At 34.4% G+C, this 26,982-nt stretch overlaps 1 protein-coding gene across 2 annotated transcripts in view; it reads right to left on the bottom strand.

Annotated features, from left to right (window-relative positions):
* LOC139512075 (sacsin-like) overlaps window positions 1–26,982 on the bottom strand; it is a 29,773-nt gene extending 2,791 nt beyond the window's left edge. Inside the window, exons 1-7 of one of the 2 annotated variants that reach the window (XM_071299397.1) lie at window positions 26,875–26,982; window positions 24,879–25,090; window positions 20,246–20,352; window positions 18,046–18,153; window positions 15,013–15,160; window positions 12,011–13,537; window positions 438–11,416 (exon numbers count right to left, since the gene is read on the bottom strand). In XM_071299397.1, coding sequence (XP_071155498.1) covers window positions 438–11,416; window positions 12,011–13,537; window positions 15,013–15,160; window positions 18,046–18,153; window positions 20,246–20,352; window positions 24,879–25,056 — 13,047 coding nt within the window. In that variant the 5' untranslated portion in view covers window positions 25,057–25,090; window positions 26,875–26,982. Of the gene's footprint in view, window positions 1–437; window positions 11,417–12,010; window positions 13,538–15,012; window positions 15,161–18,045; window positions 18,154–20,245; window positions 20,353–24,878; window positions 25,140–26,874 lie in introns of those variants that run through there. The other variant, XM_071299398.1, reaches the window with a different exon arrangement.

Here is a 26,982-nt window from a genome sequence, read left to right as displayed (position 1 = left end):
AGAAACGAACTATATTATAACAATGGCCATCTTCCTGACTTGGTACAGGACATTTTAAGAACAAATGGTGGGTTTAACCTGGTTTTGTGGCTAGCAAAACCTCCCGCTTTTATGGCAATGTTAAATATAACATTAGAATGACAACATGAAATGAAAGGACTACAATACAAATAAATGGGAGAACATACAGGACAGAGAAACGAACAAATAGGTACCAGGCTTATGATTTAACACGCAAAACGCGCGTTTCGTCTACAAAAGACTCATTAATGACGCTCAGATAAAATTTTAAAAAAGTTCGAAAGCCAAAACAAGTACAAGTATAAAATATCCTATCTTATCACCACTTTTCTTCAGGAGAAAACCTTAAACACAAAACTATATGTTGAACCTTATTATCTTATTCAACTGTGAATTTCTGTCACATGTTTACATACCTGGTGACTCGTAACGCATATCCAGTTGAACGACTGTGATGTTGCAACTCTCATTAATGCATCTGCGGTAGCAATGTCATTTTGAGCTTGTTTAAACCATATTTCGCCGTCGTAAGGTCGAGGATCTGGGTTATAAACATTTTCTTCGTAACTCCGATACCTGGATGAATGCTCGCGACGAGCTCGGCTTGCAAAGTCATCTGGGTCAAACCAATATTCATCCTGCCGGTTAAAATTCCTACTGCGACGCCTTCTTCTATATTGACTCCACTGATGTCGATAACTTTGCCGGTCACTCTGACTACTTTTATTCCGTTCTTTATACGATGGAAAATTATCTGGATCGATTTTCCCAGACTGTATCAGTTTCGCAAACGATATGATGTGTTTAGCAATTACATTTGAATCACTTGAATTTCCATGTTTGTCGGGATGCCAGCGCAAGATCAATCTTTTATAAACCTTTCGAAAGGTTTCATATCCTAATCGCCAAGCATCAATAAGTGCTTCCTCAATTTCTTGCAATACATCCTCCAAGTTCAGTTCTGTTGTTTTACTAGTATTGTCGTGGCTTTGCTCCCCTGTTTGAACAACTAAACAAGATGTTTGGGGTTCCGTATCAGAATTTGTAGCACTAGATGGCTGACTGCCTGACTCTGATTTTGGACGTTCTAATTTGTAGAGATCAAATGATCGAACTTTTTTACTTTGACCATCTCCAATATCAATTTCATACTCTGGAAACGCCTCTGGTTCAGAAGAAATACAACTTATTATTTTCACATATATGTATACTGCGACTTTTCCCTGTGTTTCGTTATCATTAAATCGATTGTCGAACACCTCGAAAACAGCATGATCCCCAGGTTGAAAACTACTTATACCATGAATCAGAAAAGCAAGACATTCTCGTGGTACGGGAGTTCCAGGTGTTGGTATCCAAGAACTGTCAACCGGGACATAGTCGATCTGTACAGCTCCAAGTTCATCTAACAAATCCATCATTTCTTTTGCCGTGGCATTATAGTTTAGCAGAACTGTTTGTATGTGTTTTGGGTCTACCTTATCAAAGCATAGGTTATAAATTACCTCTGACAGCAGATGACTGTATTTTGCTATCCATTTTAAAACATCTAAATCGGATGCAGAAATAAACACAATGTTTTCTCTCTCGTCATAAAACAGAGGTTTATTGTCCATACTTCCTTCAATATGACATTCATTGTAAGTAAGAACTGTAGTTACAGATTCGAGAGCACTAAATCTCAAGGACTTGAAACGGCTGATAATGTCTTCTACTATTTTGTTTAGAAGTTTCTCTCTTTTCATTTTGGTTTTTGCGAGCCGTACCATAGAATGTATAAACAGTTTACTACCAATAAAAGATTCAAGTACGCTGCTTATTTCGTATGTAACTCGATTGGACAGGGTTGTTAAAACCTCTTTTACAATCTTGCTGAGATATTGTGGACGAATGTTCGAAGGCAACAACTCAAAGCATTTATCTACATCAAACATATCCTCTGTAAACGTATCCATGGTTTTCATTAGTTTAATGGTTTGCTGGTCTTCTAGTCTTTTTTGCAGTGAGTAGCTGTCTCCATAAATCAGCATGCTTGATGGCTCAAGTCGATCGTGTTCACTGAGAAGATACAGAACTGGTTCGTTTACAGTTATATTGTCTGGTTTTAGCTTAAATTGTAACAATGTCAACATTCCGCGTACAGCTTTTTCTGTAACTTCAAATTCCTCACACACCAGAACATTTTCTTTAACAACTGCCTTAACACCAGACAAAACTCTGAAATAATGATCTAGTGTTACTTCATCTGTAGCTCCTAATTTTCTAAACAAATCATTGAACTTTCCGTATTGCTCCGATCCCACCAACAAATACGGCATAATTTGGGATGTTTCCGTTTCTTTCAAAACAATATTTTTGGCTTCAAGAAATGCATTGTGTTTTATGACATGTACTAACGGAATATTGGTAATCATTTCAATAAAGGTCCTTCGTTCTTTCAAAGTTGCAAGATATTCATATATACTATTCATGAACCTCTCAACGAAGTCTACATCATCGATTTTTCCCTTTTGTAAAGACTGGCACACTTGTTCAAGATGACGTGCGAAGTTATTTTCGGTCGGATTGATCCTTATATTCAATTTTTCAAAAAGAAATTGATCCTCTGGAACCGCGTAACTAGGTAAAATACTGTCTGTTGTCCAGGCTAACTCAAATTGTTCTTCAGGGACCGATGCAGAAAAAGCAACAAGATTTGATGTTGATATCTGAGAGAAAATGTCAGCATATTCATCGTCGACAATGTACGGCATAATAAAGCATATTTCACGCATCTCTTCAAGGAATTCCAAGTCATTCTGTAAGTTAGACTGATCAAACAGATGTTTTGTGAGTACTTTTGATTGACGCAATGATATAGGACTTGATCCTTGACTTTGTATTTGCTTAGCGAATTTGATAAATTGTTTCTTGCTTACATCTTGTATCAATCCTGCAGAAATCATGAATTCTTTCCATTCCGTCTGTTTGAAAGGAAATGGCGGTAATTGTGTTTTATTACACAGTGTCTTGAAAACGATATTACGTGGATTGTAAAAATCACTTGCCTTCTTTAGCATGTTTAGATCTCTCACATGTTTTATAGGAATGAACTTCAGAGAAGAGAGCTGCTCTTTTAACCTACTATTTTTACTAGATAACAGCTTATCTCGTACAAATTCTAAATGCAGAAAGTGAAAACGTTGTGGAAGATATTGGAACTCCGGTAATATATATGCAATATAAAATTCAAGCAATTCATGCTCATCGACTTCACTTATGCATATCTGTACGTTCAGAGCTTCATACATATTTTCATGATTCGCATGATGCCTAATTAAGGTTGTTTTTGTCGCATTAGCCCATTCATCTAATCCATCTTGAACTATGCTGCTGTTCTCTGCCTTTATCACCAAAACACGACTACGTCCATTTAAGGTGACGATTTTATCGTTTATTGTGGTAAACAATTTTAGACTTTTCATCTGGTTCCACTGGTGAAAATCAATTTTATTGTTAAAAAACGATAAAAGTTCATCGCACTCGTTTACCGACAAACTATGATTGGAAATGCTTTCTTTGTGAAATACCAAACATTCAGACAGTTTTCCTGGTTGTGCCGTTGATGAAACATAATTCGACAAGTGAGTCGATATGATATTGAAAGGACTCGGTGTTGGTAAAGACAGTTTTTTCAAAACATTATGAACACTAATAAAATTTACAGAGTCATCTCCTTGTATATTCAAGATGGCATAGGACAGTTTGAAAGGAAGGAGTATGTGCTTACTTTGTCCAAAAGATGCAGGGAAAAGACACCATTCCTCTAGTTCAATGAAAGGCCCTGATAAAGTGTCGAGATATTTCCAAAATTTTGACATCCATTTGTAGTTCGGCAACTTATTTTGAGAATACTTCCATGTCATTATTTGTTCACTTCGAAACATATTTTGGTCTAATGTTTCAGCCACTAGTAAACAAAATGTTGCTAAATCTAAGTCCTGAAACAAATGTTCAAACTTGCTGAGATCAGTAACCAAAGATTTATGAATAAATCGTTTACTTGAGTCAGGAAGTAGTGAACAAAACTTGGCCAGTATTATTTGATGTGACAACTCCACTAAATCTTCATTATTGTCTACAAGGAAAGGAAATTGTGAAAAATTGATGCAAACAGCAGGATCCATGAGGCAAAATTTTAAAATGCATCTAAATCTCTTTAACGATTTGAATACAGACTTTTGCAACGGAACGTTTACAACATCGATTATACACTTGTCTATGTTTAAAGTATTCCAGGATTTCAGGAAGTCCACGACAAGAGATGGTGAAATTGTCTGTATTTTGATACTACTATTACAACGATTGACATGAACAGCTTCATCCTTGTGATTTGAATAAAGTGCGCTTTCAATATTATTATATATCCACAAAGGAGTGCACGTCAGTTTAATACCAAGCTCTATCAAAATTTGTCTTAAAAGTTGATCTTCTTTTTGCACAGGATCTTTCTTCCGTTTAATTACATCTTGCTTTAGCTCATATTCGCGTTTGTTATTGTCAAATGTTTGACTGTAGTATGACTGAAGATCGTCAAAGAAGATTGGATAGACATGCTCCTTACACTGCAGAGACTCCCATTTTAAAACTCTACCTTGCAATTTTACCCGCATACCATTTTCATCTTCTTCAAATGATTTCGCAGTATACTGATGCAACTGAGGACATATAGGAAATAGTTTTAGTTCCCTATTGTAAATGCTGTGATAAACTTCCACAGCAAGATCCTTCCACAAAGGGCCCGTAAGCTGATCACAATTTGGAAACATGTTGAAATACGTTTGCAAAGAGTTAACATTTTCCGCGTTGATGTCATCATTTAAATTGTGTTTCATGTAATCTAAACAGCTAGCGTATGAATGAGCAATGGTTTGATATAAGATAAGTTTGTTCCAAACAAATCTAATGTCATCTATATGTTTCCCTCCAAAAATGGCATTCCTATGGGAATAAACCGAAAAATGCCCATTAATATGACATGGCAATCCGGTAGCAATTGGCAGTGGAAGAAAACAAAAAGCTTCACCACTATTCTCTTGTTCTTCAACTGCAATTGTCCCTGTTGTTAGGAATTTTGTACAATTGTCAGCTACTTTCATGGCAGTTCCTCCTCTGGGTAAAAAGTAAAAATCTTCCCCCGCAGCAGCTTCTATGACAACATCGGGTATTGTGGCATTGTCTGAAAAGCCAAAGGTTTGAACCACGATCCATGTTTCTAATTTTCCTTTATTGTCCTCAACACCATTGCTATATTTTACTTCCTGAAATTCTATTTCGTTTATTTTTCCGGCTTTTGATCTTAAACGACCGGATTCACGTTTTATAGAGGACATAAAACTGTTATAGTTTTGCCGGTCTGAATTGTTCAATATCGATCTCACACTGTAAGTAGTAGAAAGTTTCACTTCACCTTTCTGTATACATGAGATGCTTATTTTAGTTATATTTGACAAAAACAATAAACTTTTCTTCATAACCTCTTTCATCTTGTTTAGTAATACAATCATATCACTCTCCGAAATGATATTGCCACTGATTTTAGATGGACATTTAGGATTGTGTCTGCGAAGTGGAAATCTGAACCATGTGCCAGTTTTTGCGCGTAGCACATCCTGCAGATACCCTTTATAAATATCATTGTATTTTGCTTTTAACTTATCTGGGTATAATCGTATTCCAGGCGCCTCAATCCTAGCTCCAGGGACATACCAACAATGTGGATCAAACACACAAAACGCGCCACCATGTGGCGTCTTCGTTCCTCGTGTCAGGAATGATGGCACATCTGTCAAATGATAAACTGCGTTGAATCCTACACCAAATTGTCCTGTTTTCGTTGCATCATTTGACTTACTGCCTTCGCCAAGGTTCGTAATGCCTTTTAAGTCTTCCTCTGAAAAACTTGCATTATTATACACACAGAGAGCAGGCCCTTGGAGAGGTTCCCAATTTTTGCCGAATGTTTTCATTGTTCCAAGATGACGCATATCATACACAAAATGGATTTCAGTGGCTCCTGCGTCGTCAGCATTTTGTAGTAGCTCATTTAGAACAGAATGGTCCATTGGATAATCCTTTAGAAGACCACGAAGTCTGGTTACAAGCTGTTCAGTCTGTCCAAATGGAATTTCATCTGCATGTCGGGTCAAATAAATTTGACGTCTAGACACTATTCCTAGATGGTGATTGATTGAATTTGTAATTTTACCATGAATGTCGTAAACATCGTCTTCATCATACTGGAACTCGCCATCGTCATAGCAAATGTCAGAAATACTACGCATAAAGCAGTTTTTGTCTGGAACTTTTATTTTTATCTTTTCTTCTAACGATAGACTAATTTCATGATTTTCCAAAAGGTCACAGAGGTTGGAAAGTAAATTTATAACACTAATTGTTTGTTTACTATCCATTTGATAAATGCCTATTGATTGATTGTGTTCTTGCAATGCGCTGATGAAATCAAATTTGTTAAAATGTTCTGGTATTTCTAAAAATTGCACCAGCTCGTTGTATTTTTTCATATCATCATCAATTTCATAGAGATATGGATGACATGTACCTGTCAAATGCATAGCTATCCTACGAGGTTCAATCATTTCTGTTCCTACATTCCAAATCTTCATTCGTTTCCAAGAATGAACATCAACATTTGCAAAGGAAATGTTGTTTAAGTTAGCAAGGTATTTGTCCAATTTGCCATATAATAATTCACAAGTCATTTCAAGTCCATTAGAAGATGACATGTTACTCTTTCCAAGGACATTAATTTGATCTATGATATCTTCCATTTGAACACTTCGAATACCCATATGGTACATTTTCCTTTTACTGATGGATTTTCCTTTAATGTCAGCAACATATCCAACAGAACCTACCATATATTTATCAAGGGGCGAAAACAGTTTCTCTGGCGACATAAGTTTCTTTCTTTGTTTGCATCCTTTCCAAGGTAGGAGCCAATCAGATGGTTTTGGCATAACAAAAAGAAAAGGTTTTGTTTTCAAATCGTTTCTTACCTCTTGATGATATTCAATATTTTCATTCAAATATTTTACAATTGCCTTAGATCTTTTTAGTGCATGTTTTTCTTGCATTCTCAGAACTGTATTCACTCTCTCCAAAAGAATAGGGGACGAAATATAAGTAACCATCATCCCCATTTCAGACAATATATCTTTTAAATGTGTAAAAGTTAATTTTGGAAATCGCTTGTCTTTAATTTCAAACAACGATTTTAGTGGCCCATCTTGCCATACTAAGTCTTTTGGTTGAAGAAGATTTTCTGACATTATTGTGGGTATACATTTATGATTTTTCACGAGATTGTGTAAGGATGGATCATTAATAGCTTCTATTACAAGGTTGTCACGTTGTTCTTTACTGAATGTAGTTTCCCAAGCCTGGTGATTCAAATTTGGAAAAAAGTATTGCTCGAAAAACTTCTTTTTGGAAATTATTCGCTTTGTCAAAAAGAATGTGTCATCATATGTGGCTTCCAGAAAATAATCATAGATACTCAAAGGCATGTCCATCACAACGAAGCTACCATCATAGAAAGCAACAAAGCAGTCAAATGCTATCTGTCCATTTGTCCCTGAATTTCTAAATGTAGGATCTAAAAATACCACAGCATTAAACGATCTGGCAATTGTTGAATCTCTAGAAATTTTTCGGTAAAACACCGGTATGCGATTTTTTAAAATTTCTCGATAGAAGGATCGAATGAGACAAGCGATATCTTGCATCGTACTTCCTGTACGTTGAGGCCAAAGTGTCCAATAATTTGCATTAGTAATTCCATTGTTCCCCAATGAGGCTAAAGAGGACAGTAAGTTAATGTATGAACTAAGAATAACATCACTGAGCATACGTTGATTCCATTCGCTTTTCGCATTGGATTTGTCTTCGTGGTTAGGGCAGATGATACTTTTTCGATTTTGCTCCACCATAAAACAACCATTGATATGCAATGGAAGGTCGGTAGACAAAGGAAGTGGAAGCGGAAGGAAACAAAATATTCTGCCTTTTGAGTAAAACCCATTTGGAAGGTTTTTGAAATTCGTATGTCTTATCAATTCATCCCCTTTCCTCTCTATTGGTAGCGCTACAGCCCCAATAGGAAGAGCTCCTTCTTTTTCTAGTTTTCTTGCAAGTCCAACGTTAACTGAATGACTCCCGATGCCATAAGTACAAGCAAATGACTGTGATACTTTTGATGGCTGAAAGTTATTTAAAAGCTTCGGAAAGTCTTTAGCTAATTTTTTTGCCGAACCATATACTTCAAGACTTATATCATATACTTCCATCTTGAGATTTAGATCTGACAGCCGATCATTTTTCATAGCTTCAGCGACTGTCTTTAATAGATCTTTTCTCAGATTTTCACTATTTGATTGTGATTTCCAAGATTCAAACAACAGTTTCATATCTTTATCGGGATCTTTACTCCTCCCACTTAAATGATAGACCTGTACTCCTCTTACATTTGAGGTGAATAAAAGCAAATTTGCAACAGCTATCCTAAACTGTTGCAGCAATATCATCATTTCATTTTTTGAGTATTCTATTCTTTTTATTTTTTGATGTTTTGAAGACGCCTGATGCCGAGTTCGAAGAGGAAGTCTGAACAATGTTCCATTGTATTGTTCACAGGACTCAGCATGGAATCCAAAAACATTATCATATGGCTTGAATTGATCGGGAAATGTAGATATAATATTATTGGTCAGTGGAATCAAAATGCCGGGGTTGTTGTCCACTGTAGCCTCACCAAGATTATGCAAATGAGGATCCAATACACCAAACTTGTTTTTGCTAATTAAGCTTGGAACATCTGTCAAATTGTATACTGAACAGAAACCTAGCCCAAACTTTCCTATTGTCCCAGATTCTTGAATCTTCGTTCGTCCACCAAGTTGAATAAGATTTTCAAAGTCTTTATCCCTAAACACGGCATTGTTAAATACCCATAAAGCTTGTCCTTGACATTCAGCCATACCAGGATCCAGCAGTGTGTCTCTCAGATTCAAATTTTCCCGTTCGTCATACAAAAAGCAAACTCTTGTTGCCCCAGCATCATCAGCATTTTGGATAAGCTCTTTTGGAACTGCGAACCCATCATTATACTCTGATAATAGATTGAAAATTCTTGTTGTTAAAGATTCTCTCTGACCCCAGGGAAGAGCTGTGATGTTCTGGTTAAGCATAAAACGCTTTTTAGTAGATACAACTCCTAACTTTTGGGCGATATGATTAACTTCGGGATGAACAAAAACCGTTCTATCTTTGGTATTTTTTCCATGGCCGACTAAAGTATCAATGTTATTTTCAATTCCATAAGTGCACTCTTTTACTGTTTTAAATTGAAGATTATCTTGATCAAAGGTGCATATTGGAATAAGAACATCCAACAATTCGGTTTTCTTAATCTGCATTTCAACTATGCTTGACAAAACATTTATTGCAAGTTTTCTGTCTTTTTTCACACTTTGTGTGTTGTTATTTTTTCCGGACTTATACTTGTTCTTTAATTGTTCTAAAATCGATTTTAGGTTTAGAAAATCAACTTTTTCTTTGACCCCCAACGCTTCCAAAAAAAACGAAAAGTTTGTAACATCATTCGATACTTCAAACAAGTACGGTTCCGTAGTGTAGTTAATGAAAGAACCAGTTTCGATTACTGTTTGTGTTACTAATTTAAATCCATGACATTTAGTTGGAACACTATTCATACATTTGAGTTTACGTATGGTGCCTTCATCTATTCCATTTTTACGCATCTCCTTTTCGAAAAATTCAAAAACTTGTTTTGCTATAAGTATATACTGTGAATTGTCTATCCGTTGATAGGATTTAACTACATTTTGATAATGCTGTAAAACTATATCCACGCTTGGAGTAGAATTCCAGTCATAGAAGTCGGCAATTGGTTTGAAAGATAAACCAACTTCAGCTAGAGGAACTACCGATCCACAAAGGTAATTGAATTTTATATGTTTTACTGCTGAAGGTGCGCAAAGGCTATTTTCTTGAAACCAAGTTAAATTTGATGGGTAGGATTCCCGTCTTTTTGAACATGGAAACCACTTTAAATGCTTTATTGTAAGCATTGTTCCTTCCGTCATCACCGAAGGATACCTTTTCAAGAACAATACCAAAGTTTTTGCTTGTGACAAGTTTTCTGTTTTCTTTTTATTTATTGCCTTTGCTACTGATTCCAGATTATAAGAGCTTACGTGTCTCTCATCCTTAATTCCAAGTTGTTTTAAAAATGTTTGTGTGAACTTGTGGTTCTCAAGGAATTTAGTGAGTGGAAAGGTACCTTTCTGATTTTCGAATAATCTTTTCAGTATGTCTAAAGCTGGGTTAAATAGGTCTTTTACTTTGTAATATTTCCCATCAGATGACGGCATAAACTCTACTTCCTGTGCTTTCTTCAAAACCGCTTGCAGTAACTCTGGTCTACATTGTAAATGACTCATTATTTCCCATCTCTCACTTCGACCATACAGGGGGCTCCCTTGTGTCATACAATTAAGTATTTCTGACATGCAATCCTTTTCATTGACATTACTTGCTCCTAGGTATTCAGCCAAAGTTGAATGATCTTGTGTCAGATACTTTCTCGGGTATATGAAACCTTTTGATAACGAGCACTTTGAATGGATTTGAGAGTTTTCTTTGAAACATACAATTTCCTGTACGTTTTTGTTATCATGTTGCTTAAACAGTTTTAAGAGCTGAAATGTTTGGAATGAACCTTTGTCGATACAATGTCTATTTTGATCCAAATATTTTGCTAGCTCGGTTAGTTCTTCATTTGAGCATTTTGTGTTGATATTATTAGCAGTCTTCGATACATTTTTATGTAAATCTGCATTCGAAAAGCATTTAATGATATTTGAAGGTGTTGGTTGTTTTATATACCGTTCGATTTCTACTTTGATTTCAAATTCGATCGTTTCGTTAGTAGATATTACTCGAGTTCCTAATAATTGTACAACTTTTTTCAGTGATTTGGTAAGTTTCTTACTGTCAAACATGTATTTTCCTTCAAGTGGGAGAAATTCAATAATTTGAGTCAATTCGTTGCGTCTCCTTTTCTTAGGGTGTTCATAATGAGATTCCTTTATTCGTTTGATGGGAATAATCGGAACAGAGTGGAAGTCCAGGAGACTAGGATATCTCATTGAAATAATATATTTCCAAACTCTCTCTATCCACATCAATCCGAGAAGTGATTCGGGATCAGGACTATAACTTCCGTTTTCTGTTTCAGTACAATTTATCATTATTGTTTCTTTCAGCAATTTCGGGAAATGCAAATTTGTCACCAATCTCAATTGGAATGTTTCTGAAATCAAGATTATGACTTTACATATTTCAGAATTTTGATTATTGAGTATTTCAATGTTTTGGAGTTATTTTACTAAGAGAGAAAATGGTTTGGATGCGATGAATTATGTTAGCTTTTTATTGACGTATAATCCTTTTTTTCCCATATAAACCTAATTATTTTAACTGAAAAGTGCTTGTACCTTACATAACGAATATGATCATATTTTGAATACTAGATGTCTGTTTATATTGTTTTCTGTCGTGTGTTGTATTGCTATTACATAGACCTTTACTCCACATCCCCTTTGATTCATCAATCACAATCGATACTATTCATTTTATTGTCTTAATATTTTTAAGTTTACTTTTATAGTGCGATTGAAAGCTCAAATTGAAATAGATAACTTTAATTTGTTCTTCATGAGAATGTTTCTTTTTTTTAATTCAATATATCTTTTGCCGTAGCACAATAAGAAACTATGTCTGTGTTATGTAGAAGCATTTATATTTGACAAATTTTTTCTAAAAATAATCTTATACTTATTTTGAATCCGTTTCATAATGAAAAACATTTAAGACAAGTATTTTACAGCACTTAAAAAGTTATTACCTTCTTCTGCTAGACTATATACAACTTCCCAAACTTGATCTGTAACTTTCATTTTTGAAAAGAAGAATCTTTTTTCCAGGCCAGGATATAAGCTGCTTGGGTCCTCTTCTATGACAAATATCTCATTTTCGTTATCGGAAAATGGCTTGAATTCACCATTGTACAGTGGAAGAAGCTTTATATCGACCAAATCGTCGTAGTTTCCGTCCTCAAGTATAAACGACAATAGTGATAGTTTTTGTTCTTGTGAGTATTTTCTCCACACCTTAGGATGTAACCTAAGTTTTTGGCGTACCATATCCGAGCTTATCTTGCAAGGTGGTATGTCTATGCATTTTAGAATCCTTTCTACATGTTCTGGTATTTTTACCAGATTTTCGCCAATATCCAATAAAAAGAGTTCTACGTCATGAAGAACTCCTTCGCCAGAATTGCTTTCAAATATGGCAAATAATGATTCCTCTTTTTTTACCCATTTACCATGTTTTTGTTCTGTATAAAAAAGATTTTCTTTCATCATTTGTTTGTACATCTTTTCAGCAAGTGCGCTCCAATGTGTTTCCACTTTTTGTGGATCTGGAATAGACTCATACACATCTTTTACATTTTTTGACTGATTGTTGTTCTTTATACAAATATCCCTCAAAAACAGCACCAGCATAAAATATGGATATGGTAATAGTTCTCCGATCATTTCTGCATTCCAAATTAAAGATGTGTCACTTTTTAACGATTCGTTATTTGCAGCTGGCATTTTCATTGACCTTCGATTATCATCCAGATCAAAGAATCCATTTACTTGGACAGGGAGTCCAGTCAAACTCTTCGATGTCATTGGTAAAGGTAGGAAACAAAAAATATGACCTTGGTGTTTTTCCTTTGTGGCGGAAAAGGTGCAATAAGCCACTCCAGTATATGGGCTGTATTGCAGCTCCTTGTTATTACAATCATGCAGTATAGTTCTTATGTTCTTAGGTAAATTCGTCTTTCCTGTCAAACAATTAACCACGACAAAGTGATCCTCTGTGTTTGTTGTTTTTAAAATGACATCATATTTTGAAACAATATCATTATCTGGGTGTTTACTGCCAAGTTTTAGAAGATCTGATCTGAACTGTTTTCGAGTCTGTTCCAGTTGTTTTCCACGCATTTCAATTTTGAAGTATGGATCTTTGCTTTGGTAATTACCAACCTCGATTTTCTCTAAGTTTCTCAGAAAAAGTAGGTTATATCTTGCTTCACTAATGAAAGAGTTTAGAAAACCATTAACCTCATCTTCTGAATAAGGAGTAGCAGTTGGTTTCAAATCACTCCCCTTTTGTCGAAGCGGAATCCAAAATAGAGTTCCTTCAAAATGTCCCCTTTCTAAAGCAGTTTCGTCAAATCCAAATCTATTGTAAACACAAGCAAGAGTGTTTTCAGGTTGATAAAATGTGTTTAGATCCTTTAATGATATTGACCAACTTTCCGTCTTAGACAATGGGTCTATGATCAGTAGAGTATTTCCACTTATAATCACCGGATTATCTACAATGATCGTCAATTAATACAAATTATTCTAATAGATGAAATAACTATTGTTACATGAAATACGTGAAACAGGATTTGTGTGTTATACATTTCACTGAAACTGTAAAAAAAACAAACATTCGCGAACTAACTTTTGACCCCGTCAAACCAAATTTTTTTGACAAAAAAAAAACGTCGTTTGTTTATAATTATCTTAATTATATGTAATCTGTTGATAAATTTGGTATAATGTATTCCTCATTAGCCTCGAATTTTAGAAAATAATATATATTTATTAAATCGATTGACAAAATTCGTTAATACCTTGATTTGATTGCGAAATGTAGAGCAAGACCTGTTTACGCGTCAGGAGCACCTGATATAACTCCCGGTTTCGGTGGGGTTATTGTTGAGCAGTATATATTGTTTTCTATGATGGTTTTAGCTACTGTTTTTTTTGTTTATGTCTTTTGGCTATATGGATCACATATTACTAGATAAAAGCAAAATTATTATACCGCTGTTCATTAGTCATAAGTCAATTTAACTGAACCACACCCGGGACACAAACCAAACCAGAATAGAGAGAAATATGTCAACTATAAGAGGAAGACAACGGAACATCTGAAACATTGAACTGCTACAAAAACAAACGCCAACATACATAGCTATTTGATCATACTGTCATATTCATGACTTGGTACGGGACTTTTAAGGGCGAAAATGGGTTGAACCTGGTTTTATTGCTGGCTAAACCTCCCGCTAATAAGGCAATGTTAGCCGATTGATAGTTAAAACTGATATTTTAAAATTGTCAATTCCATAGGCACTATCTGCATTACAATATAAAAAAAAAGACGTGGTATCATTGCCAATGAGACAACTCTTCAAAAGAAAACAAATGGGACAGAAATTAACAACTATAGGTCATCGTATGACCTTCAACAATGAAAAAACCCATGCCGCATAGTCAGCTATAAATAACTCCGAAATGTCAAAATTAATGTAAAACAATTCAAACGCAAAAACTAACGGTCTATTTTATGTACAAAAAAATGAACGAAAAACAAATATGTAACGCAACCACAAACGACAACCATTGAATATCAGGACTTGGAACAGGCACATACATATAGAATAAGATAAGTTTCACATAATAATGAAATCACAAAAGCAGAAAAGCAGAAAACAAATGCTTACGTAAATATTATCAAACCGTGGAGCACTCCATACCCTTTTAGAAAGATTATTTTTTTAGCAATATATTTGTTAACCAAGCTTAATCAATTCTTGTTGATGAAATAGGACTGAAACATCGATATCTCGTTCGGCTGTTGATATTTATTTCAGCATCTATTTGAATACGATACCTATTAGCATATTTGTATAATTCAGGCAGAAAGTCACCACTTAAGAACATTTGAGCACATTTACAAATATATGTGTTCATTGTGATATATAACTAATTGACAGCAAACAGAACTATATAATACCTGTCATGTGAAACACAGATTTAAATCCAAGTCCAAACTTTCCAACTTTGAGTGGTTCTTTTTCTTTTACACTATTGTAAATTGTTATAATACCATCCCAGTCCTCTTGTTTGAAACACGCATCATTATATATTAAAATACCAGGTGACTACAATGATTATATTCTCATTAGAATTTAAAAACAATTTTACTGTTTCTAATTTCGGTCATAATCCAAATGCATAACCTATGACATTCAGAACTAGTATACCTTGTTTAAGAAAAGGTATTTGCGAAAATCTTGCATGAAGTTATGGCACATTTGGAACTAACAGTGAAAGGTCAGTTTTTATCAAAAAAATTCATATAAATACGACAATATTTCGAGTTTAGTTTAAACATATTTTATTTGCTGAATTAAAGAAAAATGGATTAGACACAAGTAAATCATACTTATGAAGTCTACTCCATAATACAATTTAAAGTTACAATAATAGTATAATATAATGGACATGCATATAAAACAAACAATTTATGCAATATAATACTAGCTTTGATAGGTGAACAAAGAGGATAGAAAGTAAAAAGAGAAAAAAGAAAGTTTGAAAAGTCGTATAATTCTGTGACGATGACTTGTGAATTGATGACAATGATGACGCTCCGTGTCAGCAATAATAACGCTCTATCAAGGCATAAGAAATCTGTTTGACCTTTTTATGAAATTTTGAACATGTTTGAAAATTTGAATATTTTGTTCGTTCGAAAGTTCCAAGTGTCCGCAAATTAATAGTTTTGTATATCTAAAACAAAGTTTTCAGATAGCCAGTTAAGGTTATGGAATAAGGTTTTTCTACATAATGTGTATTTTGGGCAAACGAAGAAGTAATGGTAGACATCCTCAATATCGGACCACAATGGCAAGAAGGATCATCTATAATATTAGCTCTAAATATGTCATTGTTTAAGAATGAAGCGGAACATCGCAATTGCGTTAAGATTATATTTAATTTCCTTGGGCCGTACAAATAAAACGTTTCAATTTTACCTAATAGACTATCGTTTTTTAATTCTTTCTTAAATTTAGAAATAGAGTCGACACTGCGAATTTTTGGATCAAGTTTATTCAATTCACGTATAGTAGAGGGAATAAACGATTCAGTAGTAAGGGAAAGTCTACAAAATGGAACAATAATATCATGACCATTTCGCAACGGGTAGTTGGTTGTACTTTGTACACAAGGAGGTACAAGATTACATAAATATTCTGGTGCATGCTTTTGGTTCATGTTATAAAACATCTGTAATTTTCTTCTCCTTCTTCTTTCAAAAAGAGATTCCCAGCCAACCTCAGAATATAAAGTTTCAGTTTTCACGTATAGTAGAGGGAATAAACGATTCAGTAGTAAGGGAAAGTCTACAAAATGGAACAATAATATCATGACCATTTCGCAACGGGTAGTTGGTTGTACTTTGTACACAAGGAGGTACAAGATTACATAAATATTCTGGTGCATGCTTTTGGTTCATGTTATAAAACATCTGTAATTTTCTTCTCCTTCTTCTTTCAAAAAGAGATTCCCAGCCAACCTCAGAATATAAAGTTTCAGTTTTTGTAAATATTGGTAGACCTGTTACTATTCTTGCGGCCTCTGATTGCAAATTTTCTAATTTATGTGAGTAGCCTATTCCACAATTATCCCACACTTCCGTGGCATATTCAAAAATGGGTCGAATAAAAACTAAGTATAGTTTTTCTAAATTATTTCGAGATAATCGGTATTTAAGTTTACGTAGAACATTTAAGTGTTTCTTTACACTTGTAATTATACTTTCAATATGATTGTTCCATTTTGCGTCACTACTGAAATTAACTCCCAGGTGCTTCTGAGATGTACTTAAAGGTATATTTTTACCATTTAAGGAAAAGCTAAGGTCTGGAGTCTCAATATTTGAAAATATCATAATTTCGGTTTTATCTGGGTTAAATGACATAAGCCATTTAAAAGACCAAACATCCAGCTCTTTCAAGTCGCGATCGATAACAGATTTAATCTGTTCTCCGTCGTTACCAGAATAATTGAATGATGTGTCGTCAGCAAATAGCCGACACAGTGAAGTAAGCTTATCAGCAATATCATTAATATATAAGACAAAGAGAAGAGGGCCCAGAACTGATCCCTGGGGAACACCAGCTGAGACATTACAGAAGGAAGAAGACGAGTTATTTAATACTACTCTCTGTTTTCTGTCATGTAGATAATCCTGAAACCAATTCAATACGTTTCCGTCAACACCATACGCTTTCATTTTACATATAAGACCCCTATGCCAAACTTTGTCGAAAGCTTTAAAGAAGTCACAAAATCTTTTTTTTCCAAGGAGTTTAATATGCAATTATATATTTCTAGGAGTTGATGAACAGTTGAATTTTTAGGGAGAAATCCTGATTGATACTCATAAATTAATTTATTAGCTTTTAAATGATTGTATAAGTGCTTAAACACAACTCTTTCCATAACTTTTCCTACACAACTAATTAAGGATATCGGTCTATAATTTGATGGCAGAGATGAGTCTCCCTTTTTGAAAATGGGTATCAGATTTGCTATCTTCCAGCTAGTTGGGTATATCCCCTCTCTTAAGGACTTACTAAATATAATATGGAGCGGAACTGCTACCTTTTCTGGACACAGCTTTAGCATCTTATGACTGATCACATCAGGACCAGATGCTTTGTTTGGATCTAATATCTGAATAATATCTATTATTTCTTTTATATTTACTTGGATGTCTGAAAACTTACTATTAGTTTTTGTATCAAATTCGGGCAAATCAACATGATCTTCATCTAGCTTTGAAATCATACTAAAATATTTGTTTAACAAATTACATTTCTCCTCATCTTCATATACAGTATCATTCAGTTCATTATCATTTATAATATTTTGGAGAGGAGGTATGGTTTCTGAACCTTTTTTGGATTTAATCAACGTTTTCATTAATTTCCAATACGTTTTTGAGTTTGAGGGTTCGAGTATGATATATAATAAATACCTTGAAATAATGCCTAAGTTTCTTTGAACCTTTTGGTGTTATGATACGGTTATCATAAAATATGTTCATAATTTTTGCACCAGCATCTTCAGCATTTTGAATCATCTCCTACAATAATAAGTTATCATCTTTAAAAAGCTAACAATATTCAATATAACTGTAACACATGTCTAGTCCAAGAAAAACGAGAAGCACGTTTATTAACCAATCATTATTACTGGGAATATTTTAGCTTTGATCATTTGAAAGTTGATTTGTTTAGAAACAATATCTAGAATTTGTTTATGAAAATATCATCGCTTTCCTTGAAATAATACAGAATATTTCCGATAACTTGAACCGGGAGGACTTGTATGTTAACTTTACTCTGTCAAATCAATTATATTATCAGTCAGTTTGTTTCAGAGACTTAGCCTTCGCAATCTCAAATTATCGAGAGAAAAAAATCTCATAGTAATAATAGAAATGTAATCAAGATACGTTGACGCCAATGTCCTTGTGTCAATGTTTTCCAGTGCTAATCCTTAATGAGTGCCATCAGATTACCATTATATGTCAAAGTTTACTTGTTAGAGATACATTAAGTACCGGTACCTTATCCTTTTGCTGGTTAGAGATACATCAAGTGCCGGTACATGATCCTATTGCTGGTTTAGAGATACTAAAAGTACCGGTGCCTTATCCTATTGCTGGTTTAGAGATACTAAAAGTACCGGTGCCTTATCCTATTGATTGTTAGAGATACATAAAGTACCGGTATATTATCCTTTTGCTTGTTAGAGATACTAAAAGTACCGGTGCCTTATCCTATTGCTGGTTTAGAGATACATAAAGTACCGGTATCTTATCCTTTTGCTTGTTAGAGATACTAAAAGTACCGGTGCCTTATCCTATTGCTTGTTAGAGATACATAAAGTACCGGTATCTTATCATTTTGCTTGTAAGAGATACTAAAAGTACCGGTGCCTTATCCTATTGCTTGTTAGAGATACATAAAGTACCGGTATCGTATCATTTTGCTTGTTAGAGATACAAAAAGTACCGGTGCCTTATCCTATTGCTTGTTAGAGATACATAAAGTACCGGTATCTTATCCTTTTGCTTGTTAGAGATACTGAAAGTACCGGTGCCTTATCCTATTGCTTGTTAGAGATACATAAAGTACCGGTATCTTATTATTTTGCTTGTTAGAGATACTAAAAGTACCGGTGCCTTATCCTATTGCTTATTAGAGATACATAAAGTACCGGTATCGTATCATTTTGCTTGTTAGAGATACTATTAGTTACACAGTGTGCAATTGTCCTAATACGAGAATTTATCGGGTCAATAAAATTCATATCGGGTGAGGCGAAGCCAAACCCGATATGAATTTTATTGACCCGATAAATTCCGTATTAGGACAATTGAACACTGTGTAACGAATTTATCCTGATTTTGTTATATTACATATTATTATATTTAAATTCAATATTTGTACAATAATCAACTAAATATATGTAAGATATTTAATCTAAATCTGTTAAAAATTTAAAATATTAGAACTATAAAGCAAATCTTTTTTTTATTTTTTATTAGGTCAATGGTATAAGGGAGATAATTCCAATTGACGTAATAAATAAGGGAGATAATTCCTATTGACGTAATAAAAAAATTGTACTGAAATTTATTAGGACAATATAAGCCAATCAAATTGCGAGAAATTACTCTAAATCAGGATAAATAAAGTACCGGTGCCTTATCCTATTGCTTGTTAGAGATACGTAAAGTACCGGTATCTTATCCTTTTGCTTGTTAGAGATACTGAAAGTACCGGTGCCTTATCCTATTGCTTGTTAGAGATACATAAAGTACCGGTATCTTATCCTATTGCTTGTTAGAGATACATAAAGTACCGGTATCTTATCCTTTTGCTTGTTAGAGATGCATAAAGTACCGGTATCTTATCCTATTGCTTGTTAGAGATACTAAAAGTACCGGTGCCTTATCCTATTGATTGTTAGAGATACATAAAGTACCGGTATCTTATCCTATTGCTTGTTAGAGATACATTAAGTACCGGTATCTTATCCTTTTGCTTGTTGGAGATACATAAAGTACCGGTATCTTATTATTTTGCTTGTTAGAGATACTAAAAGTACCGGTGCCTTATCCTATTGCTTGTTCGTTGCATTTGCTGTTTCTGCAAAAAATAACTCACCCGAAGAATTTGTACATCATTTGGATATTTTCTCAGTATAGACTGTAACTGTGTCAACAGGGTTGGTCTCTTTATTTTACAACCTCTTCCATGATTAGTTGGTAGACCTACAAAAGACACAGAAATTAAAAAGAGTCGTTCATTAGACAAGATTACATACCTAGAGGCTCTTAAGAGCCTGTGTCACTCACCTTGGTCTATGTGCATATTAAATAAAGACACAGATGGATTCATGACAAAATTGTGTTTTGGTGATGGTGATGTGTTTGTAGATCTTACTTAAATGAACATTCTTGCTTCTTACAATTATCTCAATTTATAATGAACTTGGCCCATTAGTAAAAGAGGAAAATATTTTGTTAAAATTTACAAAATTTACAAAATTATTAAAAATTGACTATAAACGGCAATAACTCCGGGGTCAACTGACCTTTTTGGTCATGTTAACTTATTTGTGGATCTTACTTTGCTGAACATTATTGCTGTAAAAAGTTTATCTCTATCTATAATATAATATTCAAGATAATATCCAAAACAGCAAAATTTCCTTCAAAATTTCCAATTCAGGGGCAGCAACCCAACAAACAGTTGATGGATTCATCTGAAAATTTCAGGGCAGATAGATCTTGACTTGCAAAACAATTTGTCTGAATTGCTCTTAATGCTTTGGTTTCAGAGTTATAAGCCAAAATCTACATTTTACCCTTATGTTCTATTTTAGCCCTGGCGGCCATCTTGGTTGGTTGGCTGGGTCACTGCACACATTTTTTAAACTAGATACCTCAATGATGATTAAGGCCAAGTATGGTTAAATTTGGAACAGTAGTTTGAGAGGAGAAGATTTTTGTAAAAGATTAGAAAAAATTACGAAAAATTGGTAAAAAAATGACTATAAAGGGCAATAACTCCTTAAGGGGTCAACTGACCATTTTAGTCATTTAACTTATTTGTAGATCTTACTTTGCTGAACATTATTGCTGTTTACAGTTTATCTCTATCTATAATAATATTCAAGATAATAGCCAAAAACGGTATAATTTCCTTAAAATTGCCAATTCAGGGGCAGCAACCCAACAACCGGTTGTCCGATTCGTCTGAAAATTTCAGGGCAGATAGATTATTACCTGATTAACAATTTTACCCACGTCAGATTTGCTCTAAATGCTTTGGTTTTAGAGTTATAAGCCAAATTCTACATTTTACCCCTATGTTCTATTTTTAGCCATGGCGGCCATCTTGGTTGGTTGGCCGGGTCACGCCACACATTTTTTAAACTAGATACCCCAATGATGATTGTGGCCAAGTTTGATTTAATTTGGCCCAGTAGTTTCAGAGGAGAAGATTTTTGTAAAAGTTAACGACGACGGACGACGGACGACGGACGCAAAGTGATGAGAAATGCTCACTGCTAATAAAAATGAAACCAATTTATACTGCATTTTGTAGTTTTTATTTTTGTATATTTACGCATCTGTACAATGGTAATTTATTTATAAGAAGGTATAATATTTAACTTTTTTTATTTTTCTGTTACTGCAGTAACTGTTATGTATTATGTAATGCAGTTGATTAGGTGAATGAAAACTACAAAAAAAAAACTATAAGCGTCGTCTACCTAACACTTAATTGAGATGATTACAAAGAGAGTTGAAAGAAACCAAAGAGTCATTAAAATTCATAAGTAGAAAATAAACTGATAACGACATGTCTAAAAAAGATGAAAAAGATAAACTGACAAACAACAGTGTACAAAACACTACATAGAAAGTTACAGACTGAGCTACGCGAACCAAACCATAAACTGATGTGATCTTAAGTGCCCCGGAAGGGTAAGCAAATTCTACTCCACCTGTAACTTTGTTGCAGTCACCGTGTTTGTTCATATAAATATAAAACCGGCAATAAGTCTAATTAAGTAGGTCACAATGGGAAAAGGGAACGGAATGGGACGTACATCTAGAAATTAACAATGAGGGTCGGTTGGAAACAAAGCTTTACGACAAATAGATGATTTCAGCATTCCAATTGTGAACTTTCAAATTCTATGAAGCAACATTTAAGCAGCGCCGGCATACGGAGTATATAAATCCCAATTGATACGATATTCCCGGGCTTTAATTCCTATCATTATTTCTTTGATAGAGGGTTGATGCTCATGAAGAAGCTATTAAACCTTGAGAGTTCCAAATGGTGAAGTTGAAATCATCCCTTTGTAAATTTTAGGGATGCCCTCACGAGTTAGTTGACCGTACTGGAATAACCGTTTCACCGATGATATCAGATATGTTCCTTATGTCGTAACTACAATCTACTTCCCTTTTCCCCACGAATGTAACCTACCGAAAAAGACTATTTACCGGGTTTGTAATAACATGAGCAGCACGCGGAGCATGATCTTCTTATCCTTCCGGATCACCCCAATATTTGGTGGGGTTCGTATTGCTTAGTCTTTAGTTTTCTGTGTTGTGTCTTGTGCACTTTTATTTGTCTTTTATCGTTTTATTTTTAGCCATGGCGTTGTCAGTTTATTTTCTATCTGCAAGTTTGACTGACCCTCTGGTATCTTTCGCCCCATCTTTTAGTTACGACATAAAGTCACATTAAGAACATATAAGTCATGAAAAAACATTTGGAAACCATGGTTAAACAGCTTCCTTGTATGAAAAAATACTCTATCAAGGACATCATGATAGAAAATACAAGGCCTGGAATACCGTATATACTCTGTAAGCAGGCACTGTTGGAATTTTGCAAAATAGAAATGGAAAGTTCCCAATAGGAAAATGCATATCTTTTGTCGTAAAGTTTTGTTTTTAACCCACCCTATAATAGTCAATTTCTAGATCTAAGTCAGTTTGAGAGTTGCCCCATTGGCACTTATACCACATCTTCTTAGATCAGTATATGAGGCAGACTGAGCTGTACCTATTATATCCTTTATCTCAATTTTGATGGATGCGTTGAACGTAGTCAAAAAATTTTGAATTATTAAGTGAGAGAAAATCACTGATCTAGCTAGCGGAAAATAAAGTTAAAGGCGACTGCTAACTTCTTTTTTTCTTATCTTTTTTTTGTTCTTTTTTAATAGATATCCTACAAGAGATGCAAGTGACAAATATATAAGATATGTTAGTTTCATCCTTCTTAAAAATAATCTAGAAACATTATCGTCAAATCATTAAAGACGCTCTGTCATCCAATAGTAAAAATGGGTGTAAACGGGGGAAATGTGATACAAAATCTCTTGATTCTTATACAAATAATGTGTGAATACTCTTGATGCTAGATGTGTACTGATTGATATTGAAGTCTTAGATACAGATTCTGTTATAAGTTGCTATTTGTTTAATTTCAATTGAACTAAATTTCAGCAACTGCGAGTGGTCTAAGATCTGTTCTTGTTGTATTTTGTTGTATTCAGTTTGTTGTCTTTTGTGGATTTAAAAAAAAAATATGTTTTTGTATCGATCTGAAGGGTAGCTTTTAAACTGATTTCTTTAGGTTGTTCTTATATTTTATTAAATAAATGCCCCAGGTAAGTGGAGAGTAAGAGAAAACGTCTAACTCTGCCATCTTCTGTAATAGTGGTTTCCCATGTCAGGAGCCTGTAATTCGGTGCTTATCGTATGCTACTGTGTATCATATTTGTTCTCTGTTCATTGTTTTGTACATGACTCAGGCCGTTAGTTTTCTCCTTTCTGGTATCTTCCGCCGTTTTCTTTTTTTTTATTAACGTTCAAATTTTATTGATTTAAAGTAAGTTCCTTAGGATGAATTTCATACAACGATTTAGTAAATTATCTATTATTATGTAACGAAAAAAATATCAGCAAGGTTATAAGTTACGAATTAAGAATTTTGACCCCGTTGGCTTTCCATAGGTTATGGTTAGTGTGGTTGAATTAAACAATTTTAAAAATGCAATTGAGACAGGTCTTTACTGAGTTTGGTCATAGACTGAGATTCTTTTAAGTACAAAATAAAGTTTGCTATATAGGGAGCCAATTTGTGCCCATTTTAATACCTTCATCTTGTCGATAAACCTTATTAACAAAACGTACAAAAATGTTTAAGAACATTTACAGCTTTAAGCATTACACACCCATTAAGAATATAGAAGATATCAATCTTTCTCATTAGACAAGGAGGCTTTACATGAGTTGCAGCCAATACTTTTGATGAAAGATTTTTCAAACGACCATATCTTTAAATAGGAAAACGTATGTTTAATAAGATTGTGTGGGGGTGTAATGTAAAGAGTTTATAGGTCAACCATATATGTAATACCTATCTTATTCTATGGGTCAACAGTGTCAACCGATTTAAAAGGACCACCAAAAACATCCAAAGATTTTGCTACACTCCAAAAATAATTAATTCCATTATATAAATTCTTTGCTAGTAGATTTAATGAACTAGTTTAATAAAAGCACTGAAAGGTTAATTGTAGAACACTTCCTAGAAACCGAAATCGAACGATAGCTGTAGCTTAGGTCACCAATACATAGTAAGGATTTGAAGCTGAGATGCTCATTATTCTATATTCTGAAAAACTCACCAAGATCCTCAACAAGCCCATGGCCGTTATATAACGTTGGAGATAAGCAGATGGTAATGAATTTTAAATCCTTACCGAATGTTTTCTCTTCGTCTTCTTCTTCATCTTCAGATTGCATACTTCCTCCAGATTTATGTCCCAAAGATGACCGAAACTGTCCATGGCTATAGGATTCATCTTGACGTTGCTTTTTCTTCTTTGGTTCATTGATATATGTCTCCTTTGAATTTCTTTTGCTTCTTTTTCCCTCCATTTAAAACGGTTTTAAAACGGTTTACAATAATAACCTACAAACAGAAATGCCAATTCAAATTTATAAGTGTCCATGGATTATTTGTTAGATTTAATTGTATCTAAAATATATTCACACTATGTCAACAGTGTCCTCTATGAAAAGTAAAATAACAAAACTGAATACCGAACTCTGAGGAAAATTCTAAATGAAAAGTCTCTTACCAAACGGCAAATTCGAAAGCTCAAACACATCAGATGAATAGATCACAACTGTAATATTTCAGGCTGACTTGGTGCAGACATTTTTCTTGTGTAGAAAATGGTAGATTAAAGCTGGTTCTATAGCTAGCAAAACCTCTGAATTGTATGATTAAATGTCCTTTCGAGTTCTCGGTAAACTGTGGCTTCAATTTTGCAACATTACATGACAACAGAACATGTTGTTTGTAGTGAAGTTTTCAATACAGTAATTGTGCATGAAAAGTAATGATACAATTTAAAAGTTTTTAAGGGCATTATCTGAAAGTCCGCCCTCGTTCGAAGATTTTTTTTTGAAATTGAGAAGACAGTGGTTAATAACCCAAAATATGAATTAAATTCCTCTTCAAAAGTATTCATCTTTCATATCAAACATGTAGCTGATGAACTATGGTCTGCAAATCGTAAAAAAAAATCATTAGACCAAAGAACGTACCGATTCCGCAGCTATCAAACATGCAGATTCCCAATATTACTGTATACTTTTAGATTTACATAATCGGTTGTAACCGTCTGTAATCGTACAGTGACTTCACGTTCATTTCAGTCCATTATTCGGTGACTTCTTGTAGAAGTCGAATGTGAATGTTCTGGAACAGTCGAATGTGAATGTTTTGGAACATAACGCGACAAATGACCAAAAATTTATCTCTGGACACGTGCAACTAAACTATGTATACATTATACTTCAAACTTTGAAGAATATTTAATGAAAACGTCTCTATATATATATAATACAATTATATGTGTACAAGTAATAATTTCTATGATGGCATTGTACCAGTAATTACTTTCATAATGCTAGCATACAAGTTATTTCTTGTTTTAAATAATAACATGTACTCTCTATATATATATTATAATTCGTCTAAATAACAGGCCAGAAATGTTAGATCTGTAAATTTGTGTTAGCAAATTTTCAATCGTTCTTCCCGTCTGCCCGGGATTCGAAATCATGCTACTGAGATATCGTGACACCAAATCGCGCTACTATGCCCGACGCGCAAGACCACTCGACCACCCAGGCTCTACAAAAGTAAAGATTTCAGTGGCAGGGTGAGTCCGAGTGTTACCTTTCGTCGTCAGTTTTAATCTAGCGTCCGCGTAACACATTACATGATATATATAGGCATGAAGATTGAAATGTTACATCAAAATCAATACGTTTAAAGACTCATAAGTGTATGGCAATCAGTAATGTATGCAAAATGCATTTAAAACATATTATCTTGTTGTCAAGTGGTGTTGAAAATGAAAGTCTTAGTACAACAGGAACGAGAAGCATCCTTTACACATTTACCAGTGGCGGATCCAGAAATTTTTATAAGTGGGGGCCCACTACTGACCTAAGAGGGGGCCCGCTCCAGTCACCCTTCAGTGATTCCCTATATAAGCAACCAAATTTTTTCCCAAAAAGGGGGGGGGGGGGCCGGGCCCCCTGCCCCCCTCTAAATCCGCCTCTGTTTACAGTCAAATGGACTTGCGTAAGACAGAAAACTTTCATTGGAGCCGATAATTCTATATCGTAGTTGCCCTGGCGAACAAGAAACATATTACCACATCAGTAAAATGATCTTACCTCACTGTCAGTGGAAACGCCGCCATTATTTCCGTCGACTCGTACTATTGTGCATAAATTCGTTAACTGCCTCAGAGTTAACTGCACTTACTTCCTTACTTGTAGTGC

Source organism: Mytilus edulis, chromosome 2, assembly GCF_963676685.1.
Source record: "Mytilus edulis chromosome 2, xbMytEdul2.2, whole genome shotgun sequence".
Taxonomy (NCBI): domain Eukaryota; kingdom Metazoa; phylum Mollusca; class Bivalvia; order Mytilida; family Mytilidae; genus Mytilus; species Mytilus edulis.
The sequence above is the reverse complement of the archived record's forward strand: the minus strand, read 5'-3'. Positions and strand labels throughout refer to the sequence as shown.